Source organism: Neoarius graeffei, chromosome 2 (genome assembly GCF_027579695.1).
Source record: "Neoarius graeffei isolate fNeoGra1 chromosome 2, fNeoGra1.pri, whole genome shotgun sequence".
Taxonomy (NCBI): Eukaryota; Metazoa; Chordata; class Actinopteri; order Siluriformes; family Ariidae; genus Neoarius; species Neoarius graeffei.
The window spans coordinates 17058827-17084643 of record NC_083570.1 but is presented as its reverse complement, the minus strand read 5'-3'; the positions used below and the strand labels follow the sequence as shown (position 1 = coordinate 17084643).

General features: G+C 44.1%; 1 protein-coding gene across 3 annotated transcripts in view; it reads right to left on the bottom strand.

Annotated features, from left to right (window-relative positions):
• Positions 1-16397, bottom strand: part of rps6kc1 (ribosomal protein S6 kinase polypeptide 1) — a 71907-nt gene extending 55510 nt beyond the window's left edge. For all 3 annotated transcript variants that reach the window (XM_060913929.1, XM_060913931.1, XM_060913930.1), the window contains exons 1-3: positions 16223-16397; positions 11144-11179; positions 7209-7329 (exon numbers count right to left, since the gene is read on the bottom strand). In XM_060913929.1, coding sequence (XP_060769912.1) covers positions 7209-7329; positions 11144-11179; positions 16223-16324 — 259 coding nt within the window. In that variant the 5' untranslated portion in view covers positions 16325-16397. The remainder of the gene's footprint in view (positions 1-7208; positions 7330-11143; positions 11180-16222) is intronic.
• Positions 16398-25817: the final 9420 nt, after the last annotated feature.

The window sequence follows — 25817 nt, the reverse complement described above, 5'->3', positions numbered from 1 at the left end:
CAGGAGAAAGCTGAAAACCTGTCACTGTTGCTAACGCTGAGCAAAAACATGGCTGAATCCTGAATGACTCCTATTTGTATAAATAGGGGACTACATAGGCGGCAAAATGTAGGGTTTTTTTTCCTGCCATGGAAGTGCACTTGTATACCGAGGAGGAAGCCATTTGCATTACAGCCTTGAATGAGGATTCAAAATGGCGGCTCGGCTCGGTTTTCCCTTTCGGGCGCTCTCGTTTTCTGTTAGAATTTGGTAACGAAAAAAAAAAATAAATTTACCAGCTTAAAGCCTAGGTCACAACCGGACGTACGATTTTTTTGGCCGTGCGATTTTTAGCATTTCCCAAATCGCTGCGTTTTTTTTGTTCGTGGAAAAAGACGCATGTTGACCGTAAAGCCTAGGTCACAACCAGCCGCACGTGCTCCTACGGCCGGTCTACGTGCAAAAAACGCAAGAAACACACGGAGGGCGCGCGTGAAACGCACGGAGGGCGCGCATGTGACGTGCTGATTTTCGAGCTGTAGACTGGCCGCAGACCGGCCGCAGAGGTTCTTTGTCATGTCAAACAAACTCTACGGGCGCTTACGTTTTTTTCAGGTTGCAAGACAAACTTACGGCCAACATGCGTCTTTCTCCACGAACAAAAAAAAAAAAACAGCGATTTGGGAAACGCCAAAAATCGCACGTCTGGTTGTGACCTAGGCTTAAGTTTGTCTTGCAACCTGAAAAAAACGTAAGTGCCCGCAGAGTTTGTTTGACATGACAAAGAACCTCTGCGGCCAGTCTACGTCTCGAAAATCAGCACGTCACACACACGCCCTCCGTGCGTTTCTTGCGTTTTTTGCACGTAGACTGGCCGTAGGAGCACGTACAGCCGGTTGTGACCTAGGCTTAAGGTCGGTCCGTATGATGAAATACCGTGACCTCGGCCCAGAGGGCCTCGCTCAGTACTTTCAAGACCTCTGTCACGGTATTTCACCATACGGACCTCCCAGCTGGTAAATAACATATACACACAGATATATTTATTTATTTATTTATTTAACATCAAGTGAAACGATGGTCATTTAGCCATAACGTTTGGGAAGCACAGAAGTCTGTTTTGGCAGTCTTCGACAGCGGCGTGCAAAAGTTTACACCCCCTTTCATGAAGCTTTATATGACAAGCAGAAAACATTTGAGTCATATATACAGTGCTGTGCGAAAGCCTTAGGCATGTGTAAAGAAATGCTAGAGATCAAAAATGGCTGAAAAAATAATGAATTTTCATGGTTCAACATTAAAAAAAAAAAACTATAAAAACAGTAAGCCATAATAAATGAAAAAGAAAAAGTCAATATTTAGTGTGAGACGACCCTTTACTTTAAAAAACTAGACAGAACTCGACGCCAACGGTGCCGATGGGGATGCCTCCGCCCGGTAGACTGCATGCCTTATTAAGTTGTGATTTGGGGATGGACATTTGACCTCACAGTAATCTTGACCTGGTGAAATTACTTGTATCAGCCTTGGAGATATTGAGTTCACAAGGTTTTCGGACAGACATTTGACCTCACAGTGGCCTTGACCTTAGATCTTTTGATCTCAAAATCTAATCAGTTCATGTCTGTCCCAAAGCGCACAAATGGTGAAAGTTTGGTGAAATTCCTTTCATTAGCCTTTGAGATATCGCGTTCACAAGGTTTCGGGATGGACGCACGCACGCACAGACAGACGGACAACCTGAAAACATAATGCCTCCTACACCTTCCGGTGGCAGAGGCATAAAAATAAAAAAAATAGTAGTCTCAGGTCCAATGAGTGCAGTTTTATGCGGAAATGAGCTGTAGGCTTTACTGAGCATCTTACAGAACCAGCCACAGTTCTTCTGGACACCTTGACTGTCACACTCACGTCTTAGGTTTTGGTGCAAAATTTTCTTTTTTACAGGGTCGCAGGCAAGCTGGAGCCTATCCCAGCTGACTACGGGCCAAAGGCGGGGTACACCCTGGACAAGTCGCCAGGTCATCACAGGGCTGACACATAGACACAGACAACCATTCACACTCACATTCACACCTACGGTCAATTTAGAGTCACCAGTTAACCTAACCTGCATGTCTTTGGACTGTGGGGGAACCAGAGCACCCGGAGGAAACCCACGCGGACACGGGGAGAACATGCAAACTCCGCACAGAAAGGCCCTCGCTGGCCACGGGGCTCGAACCCGGACCTTCTTGCTGTGAGGCAACAGCGCTAACCACTACACCACCGTGCCGCCCAATGTAGAAGTCATAAAAGAGAAATCTATAACAAAGTTTGTATGGGAGAAAAAAAAAATAGGTGTCAAAGACTTTTGCACAGGACTGTAGATCTTTCAACATGAGCAGATAAACTTCATATCTTCATGCCACCATGTAAAGTTCTTTATATTATATGGACACATCCCCCCCCATAAAAAAAAAGAAAATATGCAAATGAATCAAAAGAATTTAAATTTTGAACCAGTTTGCCAAGTCAGCAGGAAAACACTGGGAGTGACGTCACCGGAGTGAAATATCAGGAATTATTATACACACAGGACGCTTTTTCCATGGAATAAAAACGTGTTCTATTCCCTTCTAGCGGGTTTACTGATGGCATGCAATATTGTTATCATATCGCTTATCCTCTATGTATTACGCCATTCTGCCCAATGGAGAATGAGCATGCGATATCATCATCATGTTGCACGTTGTCAAGACAACATGACATCACACGTCAGAGCTCAAGCGAAGCTCCAATGACAAAACTTCTCTGCTGCGCATGCGCTGAATCATTTCTTTGTCGGCCGGGAAAGAGAGAAGACGAGGCGAATCCAGTGCTAGGTTTAAGCACGAAAGAAATAAACTGAAAACTTAAACTAAAGACGCGCTGAACACCTGAAAGCCTCCCAAAACTTCTTTAGATACTCTTCACAAGAGAAAAACATACCAATGGACATCGAAAAGCTGGAAAAGAGAGACACATCGGACATGTAAAACTTCTGCGCTGGCGAGTGACTGACAGTTTGTAAATGAACATGGCCGCCAGGTTTGCTTCGTTAAAAGTGGAAGATTTTGAGAGAACCTTGGTTGCCAGGTCACTCCGTTGTGTGTCGATGTTGATTTTAAAAGTAATAAAGTAAATTACACAGGGAAAATAATAATAATAATAATAATGATATTCGGCTTGACCACGCTAGCATTGGCCTTCGCTAACACTACACCGGCTGAAAGGTAACTGGACTGTCACGCTAACGTCTCTGAGTCATGGGCAAGCTAGCGTTGGCCTTCGGGAATGTTGATACACTGATATAAAGAAAGTGTGTATGTATAATAATAATAATAATAATATTGGCTGGCTTTCCTTCATGGTATATCGGATATATTCCATTCAGCTACTCGTCTTCGACTCGCTCCGTATCATGCTAGCTGAATGGAATCTATACGATAGACCACTCAAAGCCAGCCAATATTATTTAAATACGTCACTCAGATCCGCAAAGTATTTCGTATGAAAAATGCGAGTTTTTCAACACGAGATGATCAACTTCATATCTTCAATCCAACGTGTGATTTTCTGTTTATTATAATCGACACATTCGCAAAAAAAGTCCACAAAATTATCAAAACAATTCAGCGATTTCCTCACGAGTGACATATAGACATCACGGTTTTGGTTCTCCATGTCCCAGATGGAGCTCGTATGAAAAACATGAGTGGCGTATTTCCCAGTAAAACACTTGCGTCCATATAATAATAATAATAATAATAATAATAATAGCATTACCGTACTTAAAATAAAACACTGTAGAATTAAAAGCCAGCCCTGTGAACTGCACTTTCGAATCAATTTGCACATTCATCAAGTCAAACGTACAAAACAAGCAGCGCGTGCGACAAACCCAATACGACGAGACAAAAATTGACATATCTTGATAAATGATGCCACAGTACGCTTTTCTCAGAGATCGTGGATATCGTGATTGCATCTATCTTCCTCGCAACTTTGTTCAGAATGAGAAATCGTCACAAAGCCACGGATGCAGTGTTAAAACTTTGGACATGACCTTTTCGAATTGTCACCAGTTTGTTTTTGCGTTACCGATGTATTTATTTCTAAACGTTAAATAAAGCGGCATCGAACAAGCTTTTATTTTAAAGGCAACACGAGACAGTATTGCTACAGTAAACTTCAGTGTTCATAAACCGATATCATATGATTCCATCCCATAACATACAGTGGGGCAAAAAAGTATTTAGTCAGTCACCAATTGTGCAAGTTCTCCCACTTAAAAAGATGAGAGAGGCCTGTAATTTTCATCATAGGTACACTTCAACTATGTGAGACAGAATGGGGGGAAAGAATCCAGGAAATCACATTGTAGGATTTTTAATGAATTAATTGGTAAATTCCTCGGTAAAATAAGTATTTGGTCACCTACAAACAAGCAAGATTTCTGGCTCTCACAGACCTGTAACTTCTTTAAGAGGCTCCTCTGTCCTCCACTCGTTACCTGTATTAATGGCACCTGTTTGAACTCGTTATCAGTATAAAAGACACCTGTCCACAACCTCAAACAGTCACACTCCAAACTCCACTATGGCCAAGACCAAAGAGCTGTCAAAGGACACCAGAAACAAAATTGTAGACCTGCACCAGGCTGGGAAGACTGAATCTGCAATAGGTAAGCAGCTTGGTGTGAAGAAATCAACTGTGGGAGCAATTATTAGAAAATGGAAGACATACAAGACCACTGATAATCTCCCTCGATCTGGGGCTCCACGCAAGATTTTTTTTTCTTCTCCGTGCTCTCACGGAAGGCGGTCGCATTTCTCTGCTCTCCTCTCCTTTTTTTCCTGCTTGTGCTCTTTGTTTCGTCTCGTCTGCCTATACTTTTTTTTGAGGGACTCTCTCTACATTGAATTTCTAAACTAAAAAAGCATGGATTTGATAAACTGGTCTCCTAACGAAATTGACACAGTTTCTGGGTTCGGGGGAACCCACCTGTCCTGCCGGAACGTCTGTGGAGGACATTGGAGATATTTACCTATTCAGAACCATGATTACCAGACTTTTGCTGATTGGATTAGGCATAGCCCTGGTATATCGAGGAAATCAGACAACGGTGACAGCTGTTCGAAGCCCCACAAAGCTGCCCGATATGATTGAAGTGGTGGGCAAAGCTGTCGGCACTCAGACTGTGGCTATAGAACTTGAACCACAACATGGTTGTCATCTGGAGACGCTTTCGGCTTTGCAAGGAATAAGTATTTCGGAGACCAAATGGAATTGAATTGAACAGAAATGGACAGATATGGACGAGTGGTGTGGACGTGTAAAGACTGCGTCTGTTCGAAAGACCAAACAATCTCTATCTTATCGACATTCGGCTCCCTGAACAGCACTGGCCTTGATCAAGGCTGTTGCTGGGGCAACATTTCCCCCAGAAGGTCACTGCTGGGAGACACTCTCGCATTCTTCGCATTCCTTCCCCAATTTTCCGCGGTCGCCGTTTTTCACCCCCAGTGTGACAAGCGGGTGCGTGACCAGTGCTGCTTGCATGACTGCAGGAGCAGACGGCTGCTTGCTTGCGCTGAGTTACCTCTACCTCCTCCCCTCCCCTCCTCTCCTACCCCCCTTTCCCCCCCTCAAGTCTCATGTTTTAAAGTGTACTTGTGTTATTGTGTGCTTGTGCAGAGGTTTTTTAAATGCTCCCACACTGTACTCCTGATAGGAGCATAGTGGGAGGGGGGTGTTCTTTTTTTCCTCATGTTACTACTGTGTTTCTTTTCTTTTATCCCTGTCTTCCTGTCCTGTTCCCCCTCTGTAAGGACAGGCAATGGTCAATTTCACTGGTAACAGTGACAAAGGGTTCATTCATTCATTCAAGATCTCACCCCATGGGGTCAAAATGATCACAAGAACGGTGAGCAAAAATCCCAGAACCACACGGGGGGACCTAGTGAATGACCTGCAGAGAGCTGGGACCAAAGTAACAAAGGCTACCATCAGTAACACACTACGCCGCCAGGGACTCAAATCCTGCAGTGCCAGACGTGTCCCCCTGCTTAAGCCAGTACATGTCCAGGCCCATCTGAAGTTTGCTAGAGAGCATTGGGATGATCCAGAAGAGGATTGGGAGAATGTCATATGGTCAGATGAAACCAAAATAGAACTTTTTGGTAAAAACTCAACTTGTCGTGTTTGGAGGAGAAAGAATGCTGAGTTGCATCCAAAGAACACCATACCTACTGTGAAGCATGGGGGTGGAAACATCATGCTTTGGGGCTGTTTTTCTGCAAAGGGACCAGGACGACTGATCCGTGTAAAGGAAAGAATGAATGGGGCCATGTATCATGAGATTTTGAGTGAAAACCTCCTTCCATCAGCAAGAGCATTGAAGATGAAACGTGGCTGGGTCTTTCAGCATGACAATGATCCCAAACACACTGCCCGGGCAATGAAGGAGTGGCTTCGTAAGAAGCATTTCAAGGTCCTGGAGTGGCCTAGCCAGTCTCCAGATCTCAACCCCATAGAAAATCTTTGGAGGGAGTTGAAAGTCCATGTTGCCCAGCGACAGCCCCAAAACATCACTGCTCTAGAGATCTGCATGGAGGAATGGGCCAAAATACCAGCAACAGTGTGTGAAAACCTTGTGAAGACTTACAGAAAACGTTTGACCTCTGTCATTGCCAACAAAGGGTTTATAACAAAGTATTGAGATGAACTTTTGTTATTGACCAAATACTTATTTTCCACCATAATTTGCAAATAAATTCTTTAAAAATCAGACAATGTGATTTTCTGGATTTTTTTTTCCTCATTTTGTCTCTCATAGTTGAAGTGTACCTATGATGAAAATTACAGGCCTCTCTCATCTTTTTAAGTGGGAGAACTTGCACAATTGGTGACTGACTAAATACTTTTTTGCCCCACTGTAATACGTATCAGGCATCGTGAGAGATTTGTTTTAAATCGCTCACTCTTACAATCTTCCATATGCTCAGCTTGCTGTGTGTGTGGTTTATTTGCTTGTTTTTTGTCACACGTTATAAAGCTCCTCCGTCTTCTCAAAATGTCTTGGTACAAATTACTTCATAATCGATCATTTTTGTGTCATTTTCTCTTGACGGTTTGCATTCATTTGTTACAGAACATGAGTAAACATGCTTATTGATTGAAAATGTAAAAAATGTAAAAGACCTTACCGAAGACTTTGGACTTGGCGAACGGAGGGAAGAGCTCGGACTGTCTGTAGAGGTTTTTGTGGATCTGCCACAGATCTTTGTGCAGCTTCTTAAAATCACTGTAGCGCTTCCACACCGTGATCTAGACGAAGACAGACAGGCAGAGATAAGCGCACGCAAGACACAAGACAACTCGTCTTACGTTCTCCTTTCCTTCATCGTGGACGTAAACCCCCATTATCCCGCTTCCTCCTCGTTCCCGAGAGCCAATCAAATGCAGCTTAGTTCCTCCATAATGCAATACTGACCGAGAGCAGGATTAACAGAAAGGTAGAGGTTCAAGCAATCAAATACAATAAATCAACAAATCACACACTCAGAGCTCACACTCTGGCGGAGTTCTGTGTGTTTGTGTGGGCGCTGTTCCTTATTCAGGCTGCATTAAGGCACTAAATGAGATCATGCCTGCCACATTAGGACGTGTGCGCGTGTGTGTACATTCATGGACTTTCCAAGATGATCATTTCAAGAATGACTCCGAGATAAGAAGTAAGTTTTGGGCTGGATGCAGGTTTTTTTTTTTTGTTTTTTTAATTAAAACACAGTTTCCACAGCTGAAGATTTGTGAAACTGACTCAATAAATAAATAAAAACCCTATGAAAGTTTGCATGGGGGGAAAAAATAAAAATAAAAAAATAGGGGGTGGTGTGCCAAGACTTTTTCACAGTCCTGTATATATGAGCAAAACAATGTTAAAACAGTTTACTATGACATCAAAATCTAAAAAGGTGTTTGGATTCCTGATCACTGGTACACCATTATTACAGTGTCTTGCAAAAGTATTCATCCCCCTTGGTGTTTGTCCCGTTTTGTCGCATTACAAGCTGGAATTAAAATGGATTTTTGGAGGGTTAGCACCATTTGATTTACACAACAAGCCGAACACTTTAAAGGTGAAAATAATTGTTTGTGGCACAAAGAATAATTAAGATGAAAAAACAGAAATTTGGAGTGTGCATACAGTGGTGCTTGAAAGTTTGTGAACCCTTTAGAATTTTCTATAATTTTGCAGAAATGTGACCGAAAACATGATCAGATTTTCACACAAGTCCTAAAAGTAGATAAAGAGAACCCAGTTAAACAAATGAGACAAAAATATTATACTTGGTCATTTATTTATTGAGGAAAATGATCCAATATTACATATCTGCGAGTGGCAAAAGTATGTGAACCTCTAGGATTAGCACTTAATTTGAAGGGGAAATTAGAGTCCGGTGTTTTCAATCAGGTGTGAGTGGGCACCCTGTTTTATTTAAAGAACAGGGATCTATCAAAGTCTGATCTTCACAACACGTTTGTGGAAGTGTATCATGGCATGAACAAAGGAGATTTCTGAGGACCTCAGAAAAAGCGTTGTTGATGCTCATCAGGCTGGAAAATGTTACAAAACCATCTCTAAAGAGTTTGGACTCCACCAATCCACAGTCAGACAGATTGCGTACAAATGGAGGAAATTCAAGACCATTGTTACCCTCCCCAGGAGTGGGTGACCAACAAAGATCACTCCAAGAGCAAGGCGTGTAATAGTTGGCGAGGTCACAAAGGACCCCAGGGTAACCTATAAGCAACTGAAGGCCTCTCTCACATTGGCTAATGTTAATGTTCATGAGTCCACCATCAGGAGAACACTGAACAACAATGGTGTGCATGGCAGGATTGAAAGGAGAAAGCCACTGCCCTCCAAAAACAACATTGCTGCTCATCTGCAGTTTGCTAAAGATCACGTGGACAAGCCAGAAGGCTATTGGAAAAATATTTTGTGGATGGATGAGACCAAAATAGAACTTTTTGGTTTAAATGAAAAGTGGTATGTTTGGAGAAAGGAAAACACTGCATTCCAGCATAAGAACCTTATCCCATCTGTGAAACATGGTGGAGGTAGTATCATGGTTTGGGTCTGTTTTGCTGCATCTGGGCCAGGACGGCTTGCCATCATTGATGGAACAATGAATTCTGAATTATACCAGCAAATTCTAAAGGAAAATGTCAGGACATCTGTCCATGAACTGAATCTCAAGAGAAGGTGGGTCATGCAGCAAGACAACGACCCTAAGCACACAAGTCGTTCTACCAAAGAATGGTTAAAGAAGAATAAAGTTAATGTTTTGGAATGGCCAAGTTAAAGTCCTGACCTTAATCCAATGGAAATGTTGTGGAAGGACCTGAAGCGAGCAGTTCATGTGAGGAAACCCACCAACATCCCAGAGTTGAAGCTGTTTTGTACAGAAGAATGGGCTAAAATTCCTCCAAGCCGGTGTGCAGGACTGATCAACAGTTACCGGAAACGTTTAGTTGCAGTTATTGCTGCACAAGGGGGTCACACCAGATACTGAAAGCAAAGGTTCACATACTTTTGTCACTCACAAATGTGTAATATTGGATCAATTTCCTCAATAAATAAATGACCAAGTATCATATTTTTGTCTCATTTGTTTAACTGGGTTCTCTTTATCTACTTTTAGGACTTGTGTGAAAATCTGATGTTTTAGGTCATATTTATGCAGAAATATAGAAAATTCTAAAGGGTTCACAAACTTTCAAGCACCACTGTAGGTATTCACCCCCTTTCGTATGAAACCCCTAAATAAGAGCTGGTCCAACCAATTCACTTCATAAGTCACATAATTAGTTGATTAAGAGCCACCTGTGTGCAAGCAAAGTGTCACATGATCTGTCACATGATGTCTGTATATATAAATTAACCTGTTCTGGAAGGACCCTGACTCTGCAACACTACTAAGCAAGCAACATGAGGACCAAGGAGCCTCCAAACAGGTCAGAGACAAAGTTGTGGAGAAGTATAGATCAGGGTTGGGTTATAAAAAATATCCCAGTGAGCACCATTAAATCTATTATAGCAAAATAGAAAGAATATGGCACCACGACAAACCTGACAAGAGCAGGCCACCCACCAAAACTCTCAGACCGGGCAAGGAGGGCATTGATCAGAGATCCAACAAAAACACCAAAGATCACACTGTAGGAGCTGCAAAGATCCACAGCGGAGATGGGAGTATCTGTCCATAGGACCACTTGAAGCCGTACACTCCACAGAGTGGACGGGGCTTTATGGAAGAGTGGCCAGAAAAAAGCCACTGCTTAAGAAAACACATTTGGAGTTTGCCCAACAGCATGTGGCAGACTCCCCAAACACATGGAAGAAGGTTCTCCGGTCAAATGATCTTTCTGGCCATCATGGGAAATGCCACGATGTGTGGCACAAACCCAACACCCTGAGAACACCATTCCTACAGTGAAGCATGGTGGTGGCAGCATCATGCTGTGGGGATGTTTTTCATCTGCAGGGGCAGGAAAGCTGGTCAGGACTGAAGGAAAGATGGATGGCCCTAAACCCAGGGTAATTCTGGAGGAGTCAGCCAGAGGTTTGAGACTGGGATGAAGGTTCACGTTCCAGCAGGACAATGACCCTAAATATACTGCTAAAGCTACACTGGAGTGGGTTAAAGGGAAATGTTTAAATGTCTTGGAATGGCCGAGTCAAAGCCCAGACCTCAATCCAGTTGAGAATCTGTGGCATAACTTGAAGACCACTGTACACCAACGCAACCCATCTAACTTGAATTTTATTATGGATCGATAAACGGATAAAAATGTGACACTGACATCATTCTTTAATTCACAGCGACCTTGCAATCTGAAGAGAAATAAAACACTTGCTGTAACTGTCGTGGTGGTTACAGCGTCTCCGCTTCACCACACCACACTGTTGTCGTTGATTATTTTCCTCCAACAGCATGACACACAGTGTTTAATCCAGTTATCAGTTATACTGACATTCCTTTCACTCTCGAAGACCTTCAGCGAGTCACACATTGATATCATTTTGTCTTATAATTATATTTTTCTTTTTTTGAAAAAGTATAAATGGTCTCACCTCCTGTACGTCTTCGGGATTCTTCCTGGAGATGATCTGGAAAAAGAACAGCGAATTAATTCAGGAAGGAAGGTCTGGAGATGAAGAGTGCTCTCGAAAGTCATTCCAAGATCTGTCCCAATGTCAACCAGACAAATTCTGGCAAAATTATCTTCAAAAGTACTTTCCGGAATAAAATATCGTTTGTGATGGATAAAGGAAAAGATTTATTAGAAGTGAGCGGCCATACGTTTGAGTCTCGGGCAGGAAGATTAGCCTAGTGCTCCGTGTGCGTGTGTCAAAGTGGGAAGGGTAGACGAGGAACTGAACAATGATGACTTTATACACATTGGCAGAGATGGAGATCACACACACACACACACACACTTCAGTGAATCAAGTACTGTTCTGTACATAGAGATGGGTCTATACATATACAGGACTGTGCAAAAGTCTTCACCCCCCTATTTTTTTTCCCTTCATACAAACTTTATTAGATTTCTATTTTATGACTTCTACATCATCGAGTCAAAACATGACAAAAACATTGTAGAGCTCTAAACGACCGCTTTTCCGATTAAAAAAGAAAACAGAACGAAGACGACTGGGTTTTGGTGCAAAATTAAGAAGCAAAGTGTCCAGAAGAACTGTGTCTGGTTCTGCAGGATGCTCAGTAAAGCCTGCAGCTCATTTCCTTATCAAACTGCACTCACTGTACCAGAGACTTTTTTTTTTTTTAAAGCAAAGGGTCGTCTCACACCAAATATTGACTTTGTGTCATTTATTATGGCTTACTGCATTTTTTTTAACGTTGAAACATTTCATTTCATTATTTTTTAAGCCATTTTTGGTCGATGTGTGTGAAGACTTTTGCACACTTTTGAGGAAAAACTGAAAATATTTTATATTTAAATTAGGGATGAAAAAATATATATACGGTATATATTCACCATTTTTAAATTTTTAAACATATTAATTTATTTGTTGATAAACCTAGCTCCTCTGCTCTTCATCATTGTTCTTGATTACGCCTTGCGTTTAGCCCTTCGCATGGATGATGGGCTCACTCTTAAACGCCGTAGAAGTTCTCGCCACCCTGCTGTCCATCTATCCGATCTCGACTTCGCTGATGACATTGCTCTTCTTGAGGACTCTGTGAATTCGGGCGAGGATCTTCTCCACCGAGTAGAACTGGCTGCTAAATCAGTTGGCCTTCAGTTGAACGCATGCAAAACCAAATGGATGCATATAAATCCCTCTACGGACCAATCTCTCCACGCGCTTGACAACTCTACTATCGAGAAGGTGGACGACTTCAAATACCTTGGCAGTTAGATGAACACTGCTCATGACATCAACTCCAGAAAGGCCAAAGCCTGGGGCGCCCTAAATTCTCTAATCAAGGTGTGGGCTGCCCCGCTGTCTAGAGACACAAAGGTCAGTGTGTTCAAGGCCTCAGTCGAATCTATTCTTCTCTACGGATCCGAGTCTTGGTCTCTAACGAGAGCACAAGAGCAATCCTTGGATGCCACGTACACCCGCATGCTCCGCAGAGTGTTCAACGTCAACTGGCAGGACCATTGGACAAACGACCGCCTGTACGGTTCCCTACCACGCCTCTCGACCATAATCGCCAAACGCCGTCTGGCATTGTGCGGCCATGTGTTTCGTCACGATCAACCTGCCGCACAAGTTCTCTTGTGGGAGCCTGAGGCGAAGCGCAAAGTCGGTCGACCACGTACCACCCTGAAAACAGTCCTCGAACGAGAAACGGGGTTGAAGGAAGAACAACTCAGAGCAGCTATGCTCGACCGGCGGGTCTGGGATAGGATATCTTACCAAGTCACCGGCTTGCCGGATGACAGATGATGATATTTATTACTAAGCCATTCACTTATTCAGAAATAAACTTCATTTCTAATCATAAGTCTTAAAAAAAATTAATAATAAAAATTCTCAATCACAATCCTTCACTAAAACATTAAATCCAGGGTGTCCAAACACACAAATACAGAACCAGTTCGGATTTGTCTTGTTCACGTAACCTGTTTTGCTATACCATACAAACACCGATGACATCATGTTTCCCTTATGATGTCATTTATTTATTAGTCATGTGATGTGTTTACTGTTTTTCGTTCTTCTTCTTGTTGTTATCACGTCCTTCGACTTTGAGTGGGTCACGTGAACAGGTTCCTTACAAGACAACAACATGCAAATCTCCGAAGGCGAGTGAGTGAAACCTGCTCGCTCATAAGCACACACCTGAAGGTCTGCTCCAGAACCAGAATGAATTATTGCAGACATTCGTACGTGACAAACGTAACAAACAAAAACGCAAGTTGTCTAATAACATGGTACCTCTTAGTTGGGTTCAAATTTCCATCACACCGACCTTTAGATACAGAAAAAAAAATTGAGTTCATTTAAAAAAAAAAAAAGAGCATCACCGTTCTCTCAAAAGGTGATGCAAAAGCAAAGAGTCATAATCTGAGGGTCATGCTTTATAAGGACAGCCAGACTTTTTTTTTTTCCTCCAGTATAACAAAAAGGTTTCAGGGACTCAAGTCATCACTCTGCGCATCCGTGGTGAGCAGAAAAGCAGCTCAATAAGGACGATTTCTAGGAGGATGTTCGACAAGAACAAAATTAAATCTGACAAATTTTTTTTTTTACACATAAAACACATCACATGACAACCGTAAGCAATGCTTTATGAATGTTTTTCTGTTTATAAAAGATGACGGGGTTTTAATGCTTTCTCAGCTCAGGGAATTTGTGATTAAACATCATTTCTCAAATTCAGCATCATGGATGTTTTCCGGATCATTTCAAAAAAAATCCTCCAGAGCTTTTTCAGTTTTGCACTCAGGCTACATGATTCCTCTCTGAGATCAAAACTGATTTAACACTTTAATACTGGATTTCTATTTCCCGTTAATATGGACTGATCCACTGACTCTGATTAGACCATTATACACACACACACCTATATACATATAACGTGTATATATCAGTGTGTGTGTGTATGTACAACCCCGATTCCAAAAAAGTTGGGACAAGGCCATGTGAGACATCCCCTTTTCTCTTTACAACAGTCTGTAAACATCTGGGGACTGAGGAGACAAGTTGCTCAAGTTTAGGGATAGGAATGTTAACCCATTCTTGTCTAATGTAGGATTCTAGTTGCTCAACTGTCTTGGGTCTTTTTTGTCGTATCTTCCGTTTTATGATGCGCCAAATGTTTTCTATGGGTGAAAGATCTGGACTGCAGGCTGGCCAGTTCAGTACCCGGACCCTTCTTCTACGCAGCCATGATGCTGTAATTGATGCAGTATGTGGTTTGGCATTGTCATGTTGGAAAATGCAAGGTCTTCCCTGAAAGAGACATCGTCTGGATGGGAGCATATGTTGCTCTAGAACCTGGATATACCTTTCAGCATTGATGGTGTCTTTCCAGATGTGTAAGCTGCCCATGCCACACCAGTTAACCTAACCAGCATGTCTTTGGACTGTGGGGGAAACCGGAGCACCCGGAGGAAACCCACGCGGACACCATGCAAACTCCACACAGAAAGGCCCTCGCCGGCCCTGGGGCTCGAACCCAGGACCTTCTTGCTGTGAGGCGACAGCGCTAACCACTACACCACCGTGCCGCCCACACAGCGTCCCTGATTTCCATAAAGAACTTCAAATTTTGATTCGTCTGACCACAGAACAGTTTTCCACTTTGCCACAGTCCATTTTAAATGAGCCTTGACCCAGAGAAGACGTCTGCGCATCTGGATCATGTTTAGATACGGCTTCTTCTTTGAACTATAGAGTTTTAGCTGGCAACGGCGGATGGCACGGTGAATTGTGTTCACAGATAATGTTCTCTGGAAATATTCCTGAGCCCATTTTGTGATTTCCAATACAGAAGCATGCCTGTATGTGATGCAGTGCCGTCTAAGGGCCCAAAGATCATGGGCACCCAGTATGCTTTAACGGCCTCGACCCTTACGCACAGAGATTCTTCCAGATTCTCTGAATCTTTTGATGATATTATGCACTGTAGATGATGATATGTTCAAACCCTTTGCAATTTTACACTGTCGAACTCCTTTCTGATATTGCTCCACTATTTGTCGGCGCAGAATTAGGGGGATTGGTGATCCTCTTCCCATCTTTACTTCTGAGAGCTGCTGCCACTCCAAGATGCTCTTTTTATACCCAGTCATGTTAATGACCTACTGCCAATTGACCTAATGAGTTGCAATTTGGTCCTCCAGCTGTTCCTTTTTTGTACCTTTAACTTTTCCAGCCTCTTATTGCCCCTGTCCCAACTTTTTTGAGATGTGTTGCTGTCATGAAATTTCAAATGAGCCAATATTTGGCATGAAATTTCAAAATGTCTCACTTTCGACATTTGATATGTTGTCTATGTTCTATTGTGAATACAATATCAGTTTTTGAGATTTGTAAATTATTGCATTCCGTTTTTATTTACAATTTGTACTTTGTCCCAACTTTTTTGGAATCGGGGTTGTATATATGTGTGTGTGTGTGTGTGTGTGAGAGAGATAGATAGATAGATAGATAGATAGATAGATAGATAGATAGATAGATAGATAGATAGATAGATAGATAGGACAAAATCACATTAATTTATTACCACAAATTAAACATTTAGAAGCAACTCCCAACATATCTTTATGAAATAAGAGCAACATTAAAGTAAACAATCAGCTTTAATAACCATGTCAAAATGTTTATCTAGATTCAGAGAAATCCCGCCCTCTGCGTTGCGATTGGCTCCCAACCGTACTCACACACGACCAGCCAATCCTAATCCAGAACAAGGATACTACTAACCAATCACCGAGCAGAAGGCGGGATTTGTTAGAAAACGACAGGAAAATAATATTACAGCTTCAAGAAATAAAACAATATAATAAAAATCAACCGATATTTTTTTCTAAACTAATCAATAATCCAAAATATGTCTGCTCAATTACTGACTCTGCTTTTAAAAAAAGAAGCAGAATATTCCTTCTCGATTATTCTGTGTTAGTGCTAGATTGTCTCAGCAGCTCCAGTGGAACAGAGGGCGGGACTCACCCTGGCTGTGACTTTATAAACCGTGTATCCTTTTTTATGCTTTTTCGGGTCTGTAACGGTGTAAAATCGAGCCAGTTCGCCTCTTTCCCTCTGCGATATCATCCTGAATAAGACATCGCCACCAGCCCGCAACAAACCAGCCTCACGTCACCTGCTGACAATGAACGCTCGAAAAATCCAGGCGGAAATCCGGAAATCTCGCGAGATTTCAAAACTGTAGTCTCTCGACAAAGAAATAACGTGGGAATGAATTTGAATTGATTTATTCTGACACCTGAGATATTTTCTTTATTTATGTTAAACGCGTATACTACATATACACTTTATATTTATTTATTTATTTATTTAACATTTTAGTTCATTTATATTCCTGATATTCTGCTACTCCTTGAATTCTCTGCTCTCATTGGTCAGGTTTTCTTTCACGCCAGCTCTGAAAGTAGTTCCGGCTGGAAGCTTTATATTAATGCGCTGGGACTTTCTGCCATCAGACACCATGACTAACTGGCATTTCCTTCAGTCTAGGACTAATAATAAACATATTCAATATGGGGTTTTTTCTGTAACTTCTTTACATGAAGATCTGAGAGAGAATCCGAAAGTAGGGAGTGTTTATAGTATGTTTTATTATGGAACAATAAATGGATAAAAGTTACGGCACTGATGTCATTCTTTAATGAATAGCAAATTGTATTCATTACAGTTTGCTGTGGTTTAAGAGGAATAAAACACTTCATGACGCGCTGTTCTGTCAGAGTCTGTCAACGTCTGTCAAGGTCTGTCAGAGTCTGTCAACATCTGCCAGAGTCTGTCAACATCTGTCAAGGTCTGTCAGAGTCTGTCAGCATCTGTCAAGGTCTGTAATTGTCTGTCAAGGTCTGTCAGAGTCTGTTAAGGTCTGTCAAGGTCTGTCAGAGTCTGTCAAGGTCTGTCAAGGTCTGTCAGAGTCTGTCAACGTCTGTCTAGGTCTGTCAGAGTCTGTTAAGGTAGTGTCAAGGTCAGTCAGAGTCTGTCAAGATCTGTCAGAGTCTGTCAAGGTCTGTCAGAGTCTATCAAGGTCTGTCTAGGTCTGTCAGAGTCTGTCAAGGTCTGTCAATCTGTTAAGGTAGTGTCAAGGTCTGTCAGAGTCTGTCAATGTCTGTCAAGGTCTGTCAGAGTCTGTCAAGGTCTGTCAAGGTCTATCAGAGTCTGTTAAGGTAGTGTCAAGGTCTGTCAACATCTGTCAGAGTCTGTCAAGGTCTGTCAGAGTCTGTTAAGGTCTGTCATCATCTGTCAAGGTCTGTCATCATCTGTCAAGGTCTGTAATTGTCTGTCAAGGTCTGTAATTGTCTGTCAAGGTATGTCAGAGTCTGTCAAGGTCTGTCAGAGTCTGTTAAGGTAGTGTCAAGGTCTGTCAGAGTCTGTCAAGGTCTGTCAGAGTCTGTCAAGGTCTGTCAGAGTCTGTTAAGGTCTGTCAGAGTCTGTCAAGGTCTGTCTAGGTCTGTCAGAGTCTGTTAAGGTAGTGTCAAGGTCTGTCAGAGTCTGTCAGAGTCTGTCAAGGTCTGTCAGAGTCTGTCAAGGTCTGTCAGGGTCTGTCAGAGTCTGTCAAGGTCTGTCAGAGTCTGTCAAGGTCTATCAGAGTCTGTTAAGGTAGTGTCAAGGTCTGGCAGAGTCTGTCAACGTCTGTCAAGGTCTGGCAGAGTCTGTCAAGGTCTGTCAGCATCTGTCAAGGTCTGTAATTGTCTGTCAAGGTCTGTCAAGTTCTGTCAGAGTCTGTCAAGGTCTGTCAAGGTCTATCAGAGTCTGTTAAGGTAGTGTCGAGGTCTGTCAGAGTCTGTCAACGTCTGTCAAGGTCTGTCAGAGTCTGTCAAGGTCTGTCAGAATCTGTCAGAGTCTGTCAAGGTCTGTCAGCATCTGTCAATGTCTGTCAGAGTCTGTCAAGGTTTGTCAAGGTCTGTCAGAGTCTAAGAAACTAATCAACTCCATGGTGGTTACAGTGATTCCACTTCATCACACCACACTGTTGTTGATTATTTTCTGATAACAGCATGACACAGAGTGTTTAATCCAGCTATTGAGCTTCATATTCCTCTCATTCTCTAACACCTTTAGTGAGTCGCACATCCACATGATTTTGTATTATTATTATTGGATGATGCTAGTGCCTGTTTGGAGTTGGTTCAACTTGAGAACTTTCTAAAAACCGGTTTTCTTTTCCACGGGCTAGAAAGCCACCATTGAGCCACATCATTATGTCATCATCTATACAGTATACGTCTCCACTTTCCTAGCAACGCTTCCACCAAGCACAACAAAACCAATAGCAGACTACTGGAGTATTTGCTGGTCTTGTTGGTCATGTTAATCCCATCCCCAGCCCATGAAAGCAGTTCTAATCCCATGCATGCAGTTCTTGGTTCTCGACCAGCAAAGTGTTGCTGCCGTTCTCAAACCAGTTTTCCTATCTGAGAGCCAGTTCTTTGGCTGTCGAAATGTAAAGAACTGGTTCGAGATGGGGGCGGCACAGTGGTGTAGTGGTTAGCATTGTCACCTCACAGCAAGAAGGTCCTGGGTTCGACCGGCGAGTGGCCTTTCTGTGCGGAGTTTGCATGTTCTCACCGTGTCTGTGTGGGTTTTCTCCGGGTGCTCTGGTTTCCCGCACAGTCCAAAGACATGCAGGTTAGGTTAATTGGTGACTCTAAATTGACCGTAGGTGTGAATGTGAGTGTGAATGGTTGTTTGTCTCTGTGTCAGCCCTGCGATAACCTGGCGACTTGTCCAGGGTGTACCCCGCCTCTCGCCCATAGACCCTGTAGAACAGGATAAGTGGCTACAGATAATGGATGGATGGTTCGAGATGAGGCACCAGCCTTGGTGGAGAAGAGAGAAAGAGAAAACAAGAGGCTGGCAAAGAAATGACCGTGTATAGCTGGAATAACATAAGTGAGAAGAAGAAGATTTATTAGACCCATCTGAAGCAGTGAACACACACAAGTGAGCAATGAGCACACATACTGTACAGTCAGCAGCTATACAACTAGGTTCTAACTGGTTTTGGAGATGTTTCACAGCATTCAACATAATGATAAATGGATAAAATGTATGCCATGCCATTTATTATTAATACGTTAAAGGTTGTCATCATTGACTCACTGCTGTTAGGAATAAGGAAGAGGAATAAAACCCTTGAGGGAAATTATTATACATACAGTACAGGACATTTTCTCGATGGAATAAAAACGTGTTCTGTTCCATTCTAGTGGGTTTCATGCATTTGGTTTGATCGCATGCAATATTGTCAGCATATCGCTTATCCTACATGTATTACGTCACTCTATCCAATGGACAATGAGCGTTGAATATGGTTTACGATATGGCATGGTTATCAAGACAACATGACGTGGCATGTCGGAGACGTAAAACTTCGGTGCTAGTGAGCGAGTGTGACAATTTGTAAACGAACATGGCTGCCAGGTTTGCTTCATTAAATATAGAAGATTTTGAGAGGATTTTGAAAGAGAAAGACACGGTGAACACCTGAAAGGAACATGTATGTATAATAATAATAATATTGGCTGGCCTGGGCAGCACGGTGGTGTAGTGGTTAGCGCTGTCGCCTCACAGCAAGAAGGTCCGGGTTCGAGCCCCGTGGCCGGTGAGGGCCTTTCTGTGTGGAGTTTGCATGTTCTGACAAATTTTTTTTACACATAAAACACATCACATGACAACCGTAAGCAATGCTTTATGAATGTTTTTCTGTTTATAAAAGATGACAGGGGTTTTTAATGCTTTCTCAGCTCAGGGAATTTGTGATTAAACATGTTGCATGTTTGAAAATCTCGGAATATACAAAGAATTTTCATTCCGATGGCATTCCGGCTCATTCGGGACATTCTGGCAGGATCTGAAGTGGCTTGCCATTTCGATTTTTCCCTCGAACGTGATCAGAATGTTTCGAATGCTGTTGGAATGCCGTAAGAATATTTAGAATGCAGTCAGAATGCCGTTCGATATTTCTCCTCTTCGAATGCACCTCAAACGTTTTGAGCATGAGCGAAACATTTGGGCCGGCCACAAGAATGGGCTCGAATGTTTGGAATGCAGTCAGAATTTTTAGAATGCACTTTGAATATCCCAGAATATATGAAGAATTTTCATTCCAACGGCATTCCGGCTCATTCGGGACATTCTGGCAGGATCTGAAGTGGCTTGCCATTTCGATTTTTCCCTCGAACACGATCAGAATGTTTCGAATGCTGTTGGAATGCCGTAAGAATATTTAGAATGCACTTTGAATGCCGTTCGATATTTCTCCTCTTCGAATGCACCTCAAATGTTTTGAGCATGAGCAAAACATTCGGGCCGGCCACAAGAATGGGCCCGAATGTTTGGAATGAGCAATTCCAGCGTTATGGACGCGACACTTGAACTCAAAATGGCAACAAATGACCCAGTGCATGTTTTATTGTCTCCCAGTATTTAAACAGGTGTTGCATATTTTAAGGCTGTACCATACTGGAGAAGTGATAGAACAAGAACAATTCCCATAGTACATCTAGGGCATGCCAGAAAATGCCAATAAAAGATGCGTTATGGACGTGACAGAAAAAGTATCACTTTTCTTGGGTGACTGTACATTTTTATCAAACTCTGTGAAATTGTAAACCTAATGTCGAAATGGAGATATCCATTTGATAGAGGGGTCCAAGGTGAATATTAAAAAATCTTTGTTTAAAATATTTTGTATTTCATGCAGAGTTTCGGAAGGAAAAGTCAGCGTTATGGATGTGACGAAATTCCGTTATGGATGTGACACGTCTGAAATAGACATGGCATATGTTTAGAAAATCAGCAATTTAACCACCATAACCCTTTGAAAAACTCTCTAAACATCAGCTAAAACTATCAAAGTTCTTAAATAATATTTAGGATGGCTATTGTTTTGCTGTTTTGTGGATTTTAGCATACATTTCTGTGGCTTGTGGCAATAATATAGAATTGTACATGATCAAAGTTGATTTTAGCTTGGGTTTTACATTATAAGAAAGAAAGACTGACAGTGACATATTAGGTTGGTTACAAATTGGTTCAACTTATTCACATCTGTAAAATACAGGCCTAGGTGAGATCTCTGGGAGTGGTTTTGATGTATTACATGTTGCTTTATTTTTGCATGGTGAGGTTGACATTTACATGGAATTGCCCGAATGCAGTCAGAATTTTTAGAATGCACTTCGAATATCCCGGAACATACGAAGAATTTTCATTCCGACGGCATTCCGGCTCATTCGAGACATTCTGGCAGGATTTGAAGTGGCTTGCCATTTTGATTTTTCCCTTGAATGCAATCAGAATGTTTCGAATGCTGTTGGAATGCTGTAAGAATATTTAGAATGCACTTTGAATGCCGTTCGATAAAACATTCGGGCCGGCCACAAGAATGGGCTCGAATGCCCTCAGGATTTTTAGAATGCACTTCGAATATCTCATCTCATCTCATCTCATTATCTCTAGCCGCTTTATCCTTCTACAGGGTCGCAGGCAAGCTGGAGCCTATCCCAGCTGACTACGGGCGAAAGGCGGGGTACACCCTGGACAAGTCGCCAGGTCATCACAGGGCTGACACATAGACACAGACAACCATTCACACTCACATTCACACCTACGCTCAATTTAGAGTCACCAGTTAACCTAACCTGCATGTCTTTGGACTGTGGGGGAAACCGGAGCACCCGGAGGAAACCCACGCGGACACGGGGAGAACATGCAAACTCCACACAGAAAGGCCCTTGCCGGCCCCGGGGCTCGAACCCAGGACCTTCTTGCTGTGAGGCGACAGCGCTAACCACTACACCACCGTGCCGCCCACTTCGAATATACGAAAAATTTTCATTCCGACGGCATTCCGTCTCATTCGAGGCACATTCAGGACATTCTGGCAGGATCTGAAGTGGCTCGCCATTTTTATTTTTCCCTCGAATGCAATCAGAATGTTTCGAATGCCGTAAGAATATTTAGAGTGCAGTCAGAATGCCGTTCGATATTTCTCCTCTTCAAATGCACTTCGAATGTTTTGAGCATGAGTAAAACATTCGGGCCGACCACAAGAATGGGCTCGAATGTTTGGAATGCAGTCAGAATTTTTAGAATGCACTTCGAATATCCTGGAATATACGAAGAATTTTCATTCCGACGGCATTCCGGCTCATTCGGGACATTCTGGCAGGATTTGAAGTGGCTTGCCATTTTGATTTTTCCCTTGAACGTGATCAGAATGTTTCAAATGCTGTTGGAGTGCCGTAAGAATATTTAGAATGCACTTTGAATGCCGTTCGATAAAACATTTGGGCCGGCCACAAGAATGGGCTCGAATGCACTTCGAATATACAAAGAATTTTCATTCTGAGTTCTTCTTCTTCTATATTCCATTCAGCTACTTGTCTTCAATATCCTGCTAGCTGAATGGAATATATCTGATATTCCACTTAACGCCTGTCGGTATGATGTAAATAATCAGTGATAACAGTGACTCTGCTTGATATAACATTGTTTTAGGGTGTTTTCACACTTGGTCCCTTTCAGCCATCTAACCGAACTCAGATCGATGACTCAGCATTTTTTGCGCATATGTGAACACTCCAACCGTACCCAGACCCCTTTAAAGCGAACCAAACTGAGACCACCTCAGGAGGTGGTCTCAGTACGGTTCGCCTAATCTGCGCATTGTGAACAAAAAGCGCACCGGGTTCACTTCGCCTTTTTCACTGTAGTTTAACCTTCTTTGTTTGCCGTAGTTGGTCACGTGACTGTAGCAGGGAAACTCAACTTCCTTTTGGAACTTACCACAGCCGCTTTACAGTTCTCTGAACTTACTGACTGACGAGTCAGCCACAATAATATAACTATATTATAAATAAACCCCTCCTTGAACTGCCACCTTATTGTGGTGGAGGGGTTTGTGTGCTTGAATGATCCTAGGAGCTATGTTGTCGGGGGCATTATGCCCCTGTCAGGGTTTCCCAAGGCAGACAGGTCCTAGGTGACAGGCCAGACTAAGAGCAGTTCACCAAAACCCCTATGGAGAAAAATCCGAGGACCGTGACGTCGCCCGGGATGACGCAGCCGGGGCCCCACCCTGGAGCCAGGCCCGGGGTTGGGGCTCATATGCGAGCGCTTGGTGGCCGGGCCTTTGCCCATGGGGCCCGGCCGGGCTCAGCCCGAAGAGGTGACGTGGGCCCGACCTCCTGTGGGTTCACCACCCACAGAGGTAGCAGTAGGGGACTGGTGCAATGTGGATTGGGTGGCAGTCGAAGGCAGGGGCCTCGACGACCTGATCCCCGGACACAGCGGCTGGCTGTTGGGACATGGAATGTCACTTCGCTGGGGGGGAAAGAGCCTGAGCTTGTGCGGGAGGTTGAGAGGTACCGGCTAGAGATAGTCGGGCTCACCTCCACGCACAGCTTGGGCTCTGGAACCCAGCTCCTCGAGAGGGGCTGGACTCTCCACTTCTCTGGAGTCGCCCGTGGTGAGCGGCGGCGGGCTGGTGTGGGCTTGCTTATAGCTCCCCAGCTCAGCCGCCATGTGTTGGAGTTTACCCCAGTGAACGAGAGGGTCGCCTCGCTGCGCCTTCGGATTGGGGAGAGGGCTCTTGCTGTTGTTTGTGCCTATGGCCCAAATAGCAGTATAGAGTATCCGGCCTTCTTGGAGTCCCTGGGAGAGGTACTGAGGAGTGCTCAGACTGGGGACTCCATTGTGTTACTGGGGGACTTCAATGCTCACGTGGGAGATGACAGTGACACCTGGAGGGGCGTGGTTGGGAGGAACGGCCTCCCCGATCTGAACCCGAGTGGTGTTTTGTTATTGGACTTCTGTGCTAGTCACGGTTTGTCCATAACGAACACCATGTTCGAGCATAGGGGTGTCCATAAGTGCACGTGGCACCAGGACACCTTAGGTCGGAGGTCAATGATAGACTTTGTAGTCGTTTCATCTGATCTCCGGCCCTATGTCTTGGACACTCGGGTGAAGAGAGGGGCTGAGCTGTCAACTGATCACCACCTGGTGGTGAGTTGGATCCGCTGGCGGAGGAGGAAGCTGGACAGACCTGGCAGGCCCAAACGTATGGTGAGGGTCTGCTGGGAACGTCTGGCCGAGCACTCTGTCGGGGAGGTCTTTAACTCCCACCTCCGGGAGAGCTTTTCCCAGCTTCCGAGGGAGGCGGGGGACATTGAGTCTGAGTGGACCATGTTCTCTACCTCCATTGTGGACGCAGCTGTTCGGAGCTGTGGCCGCAAGGTCTCCGGTGCCTGTCGTGGCGGCAATCCCCGAACCCGGTGGTGGACACCAGAAGTAGGGATGCCGTCAAGCTGAAGAAGGAGTCCTATCGGGCCATGTTAACCTCCAGGACTCCCGAGGCAGCTGACGGGTATCGGCAGGCCAGGCGTGCTGCAGCTCGGGCAGTTGCGGAGGCAAAAACTCGGAACTGGGAGGAGTTCGGGGAGGCCATGGAGAAGGACTATCGGTCGGCCTCGAAGAAATTCTGGCAAACCGTCCGGCGCCTCAGGAGGGGGAAGCAGTACTCTGCCAACACTGTTTACAGTGCGGGTGGGGAGCTGTTGACCTCGACTGGGGACATTGTCGGGCGGTGGAAGGAATACTTTGAGGATCTCCTCAATCCCACCGTCATGTCTTCCACTGAGGAGACTGAGGCTGATGACTCAGAGGTGGACTCGTCCATTACCCAAGCCGAAGTCACTGAGGTGGTTTGCAAGCTCCTCGGTGGCAAGGCACCGGGGGTGGATGAGATCCGCCCTGAGTATCTCAAGTCTCTGGATGTTGTGGGGCTGTCTTGGTTGACACGCCTCTGCAACATCGCGTGGCGGTCAGGGACAGTGCCTCTGGAGTGGCAGACTGGGGTGGTGGTCCCTCTTTTTAAGAAAGGGGACCGGAGAGTGTGCCCCAATTATAGGGGAATCACACTTCTCAGCCTCCCAGGGAAGGTTTACTCCAGGGTACTGGAGAGGAGAATTCGACCAATAGTCGAACCTCGGATCCAGGAGGAACAATGCGGTTTTCGTCCTGGTCGCGGAACACTGGACCAGCTCTATACCCTTCATAGGGTGCTCGAGGGTTCATGGGAGTTTGCCCAACCAGTCCACATGTGCTTTGTGGATCTGGAGAAGGCATTCGACCGTGTCCCCCGTAGTATTCTGTGGGGGGTGCTTCGGGAGTATGGGGTTCGGGGCTCTTTGCTAAGGGCTGTCCGGTCCCTGTACGAACGGAGCAGGAGTCTGGTTCGCATTGCCGGCAGTAAGTCAGACCTGTTCCCAGTGCATGTTGGACTCCGGCAGGGCTGCCCTTTGTCACCGGTTCTGTTCATAATTTTTATGGACAGAATTTCTAGGCGCAGCCAGGGGCCAGAAGGAATCCTGTTTGGGAACCACAGGATTTCATCTCTGCTTTTTGCGGATGATGTTGTCCTGTTGGCTCCTTCAAACCAGGACCTTCAGCATGCACTGGGGCGGTTTGCAGTCGAGTGTGAAGCGGCTGGGATGAGAATCAGCACCTCCAAGTCCGAGGCCATGGTTCTCGACCGGAAAAGGGTGGCTTGCCCTCT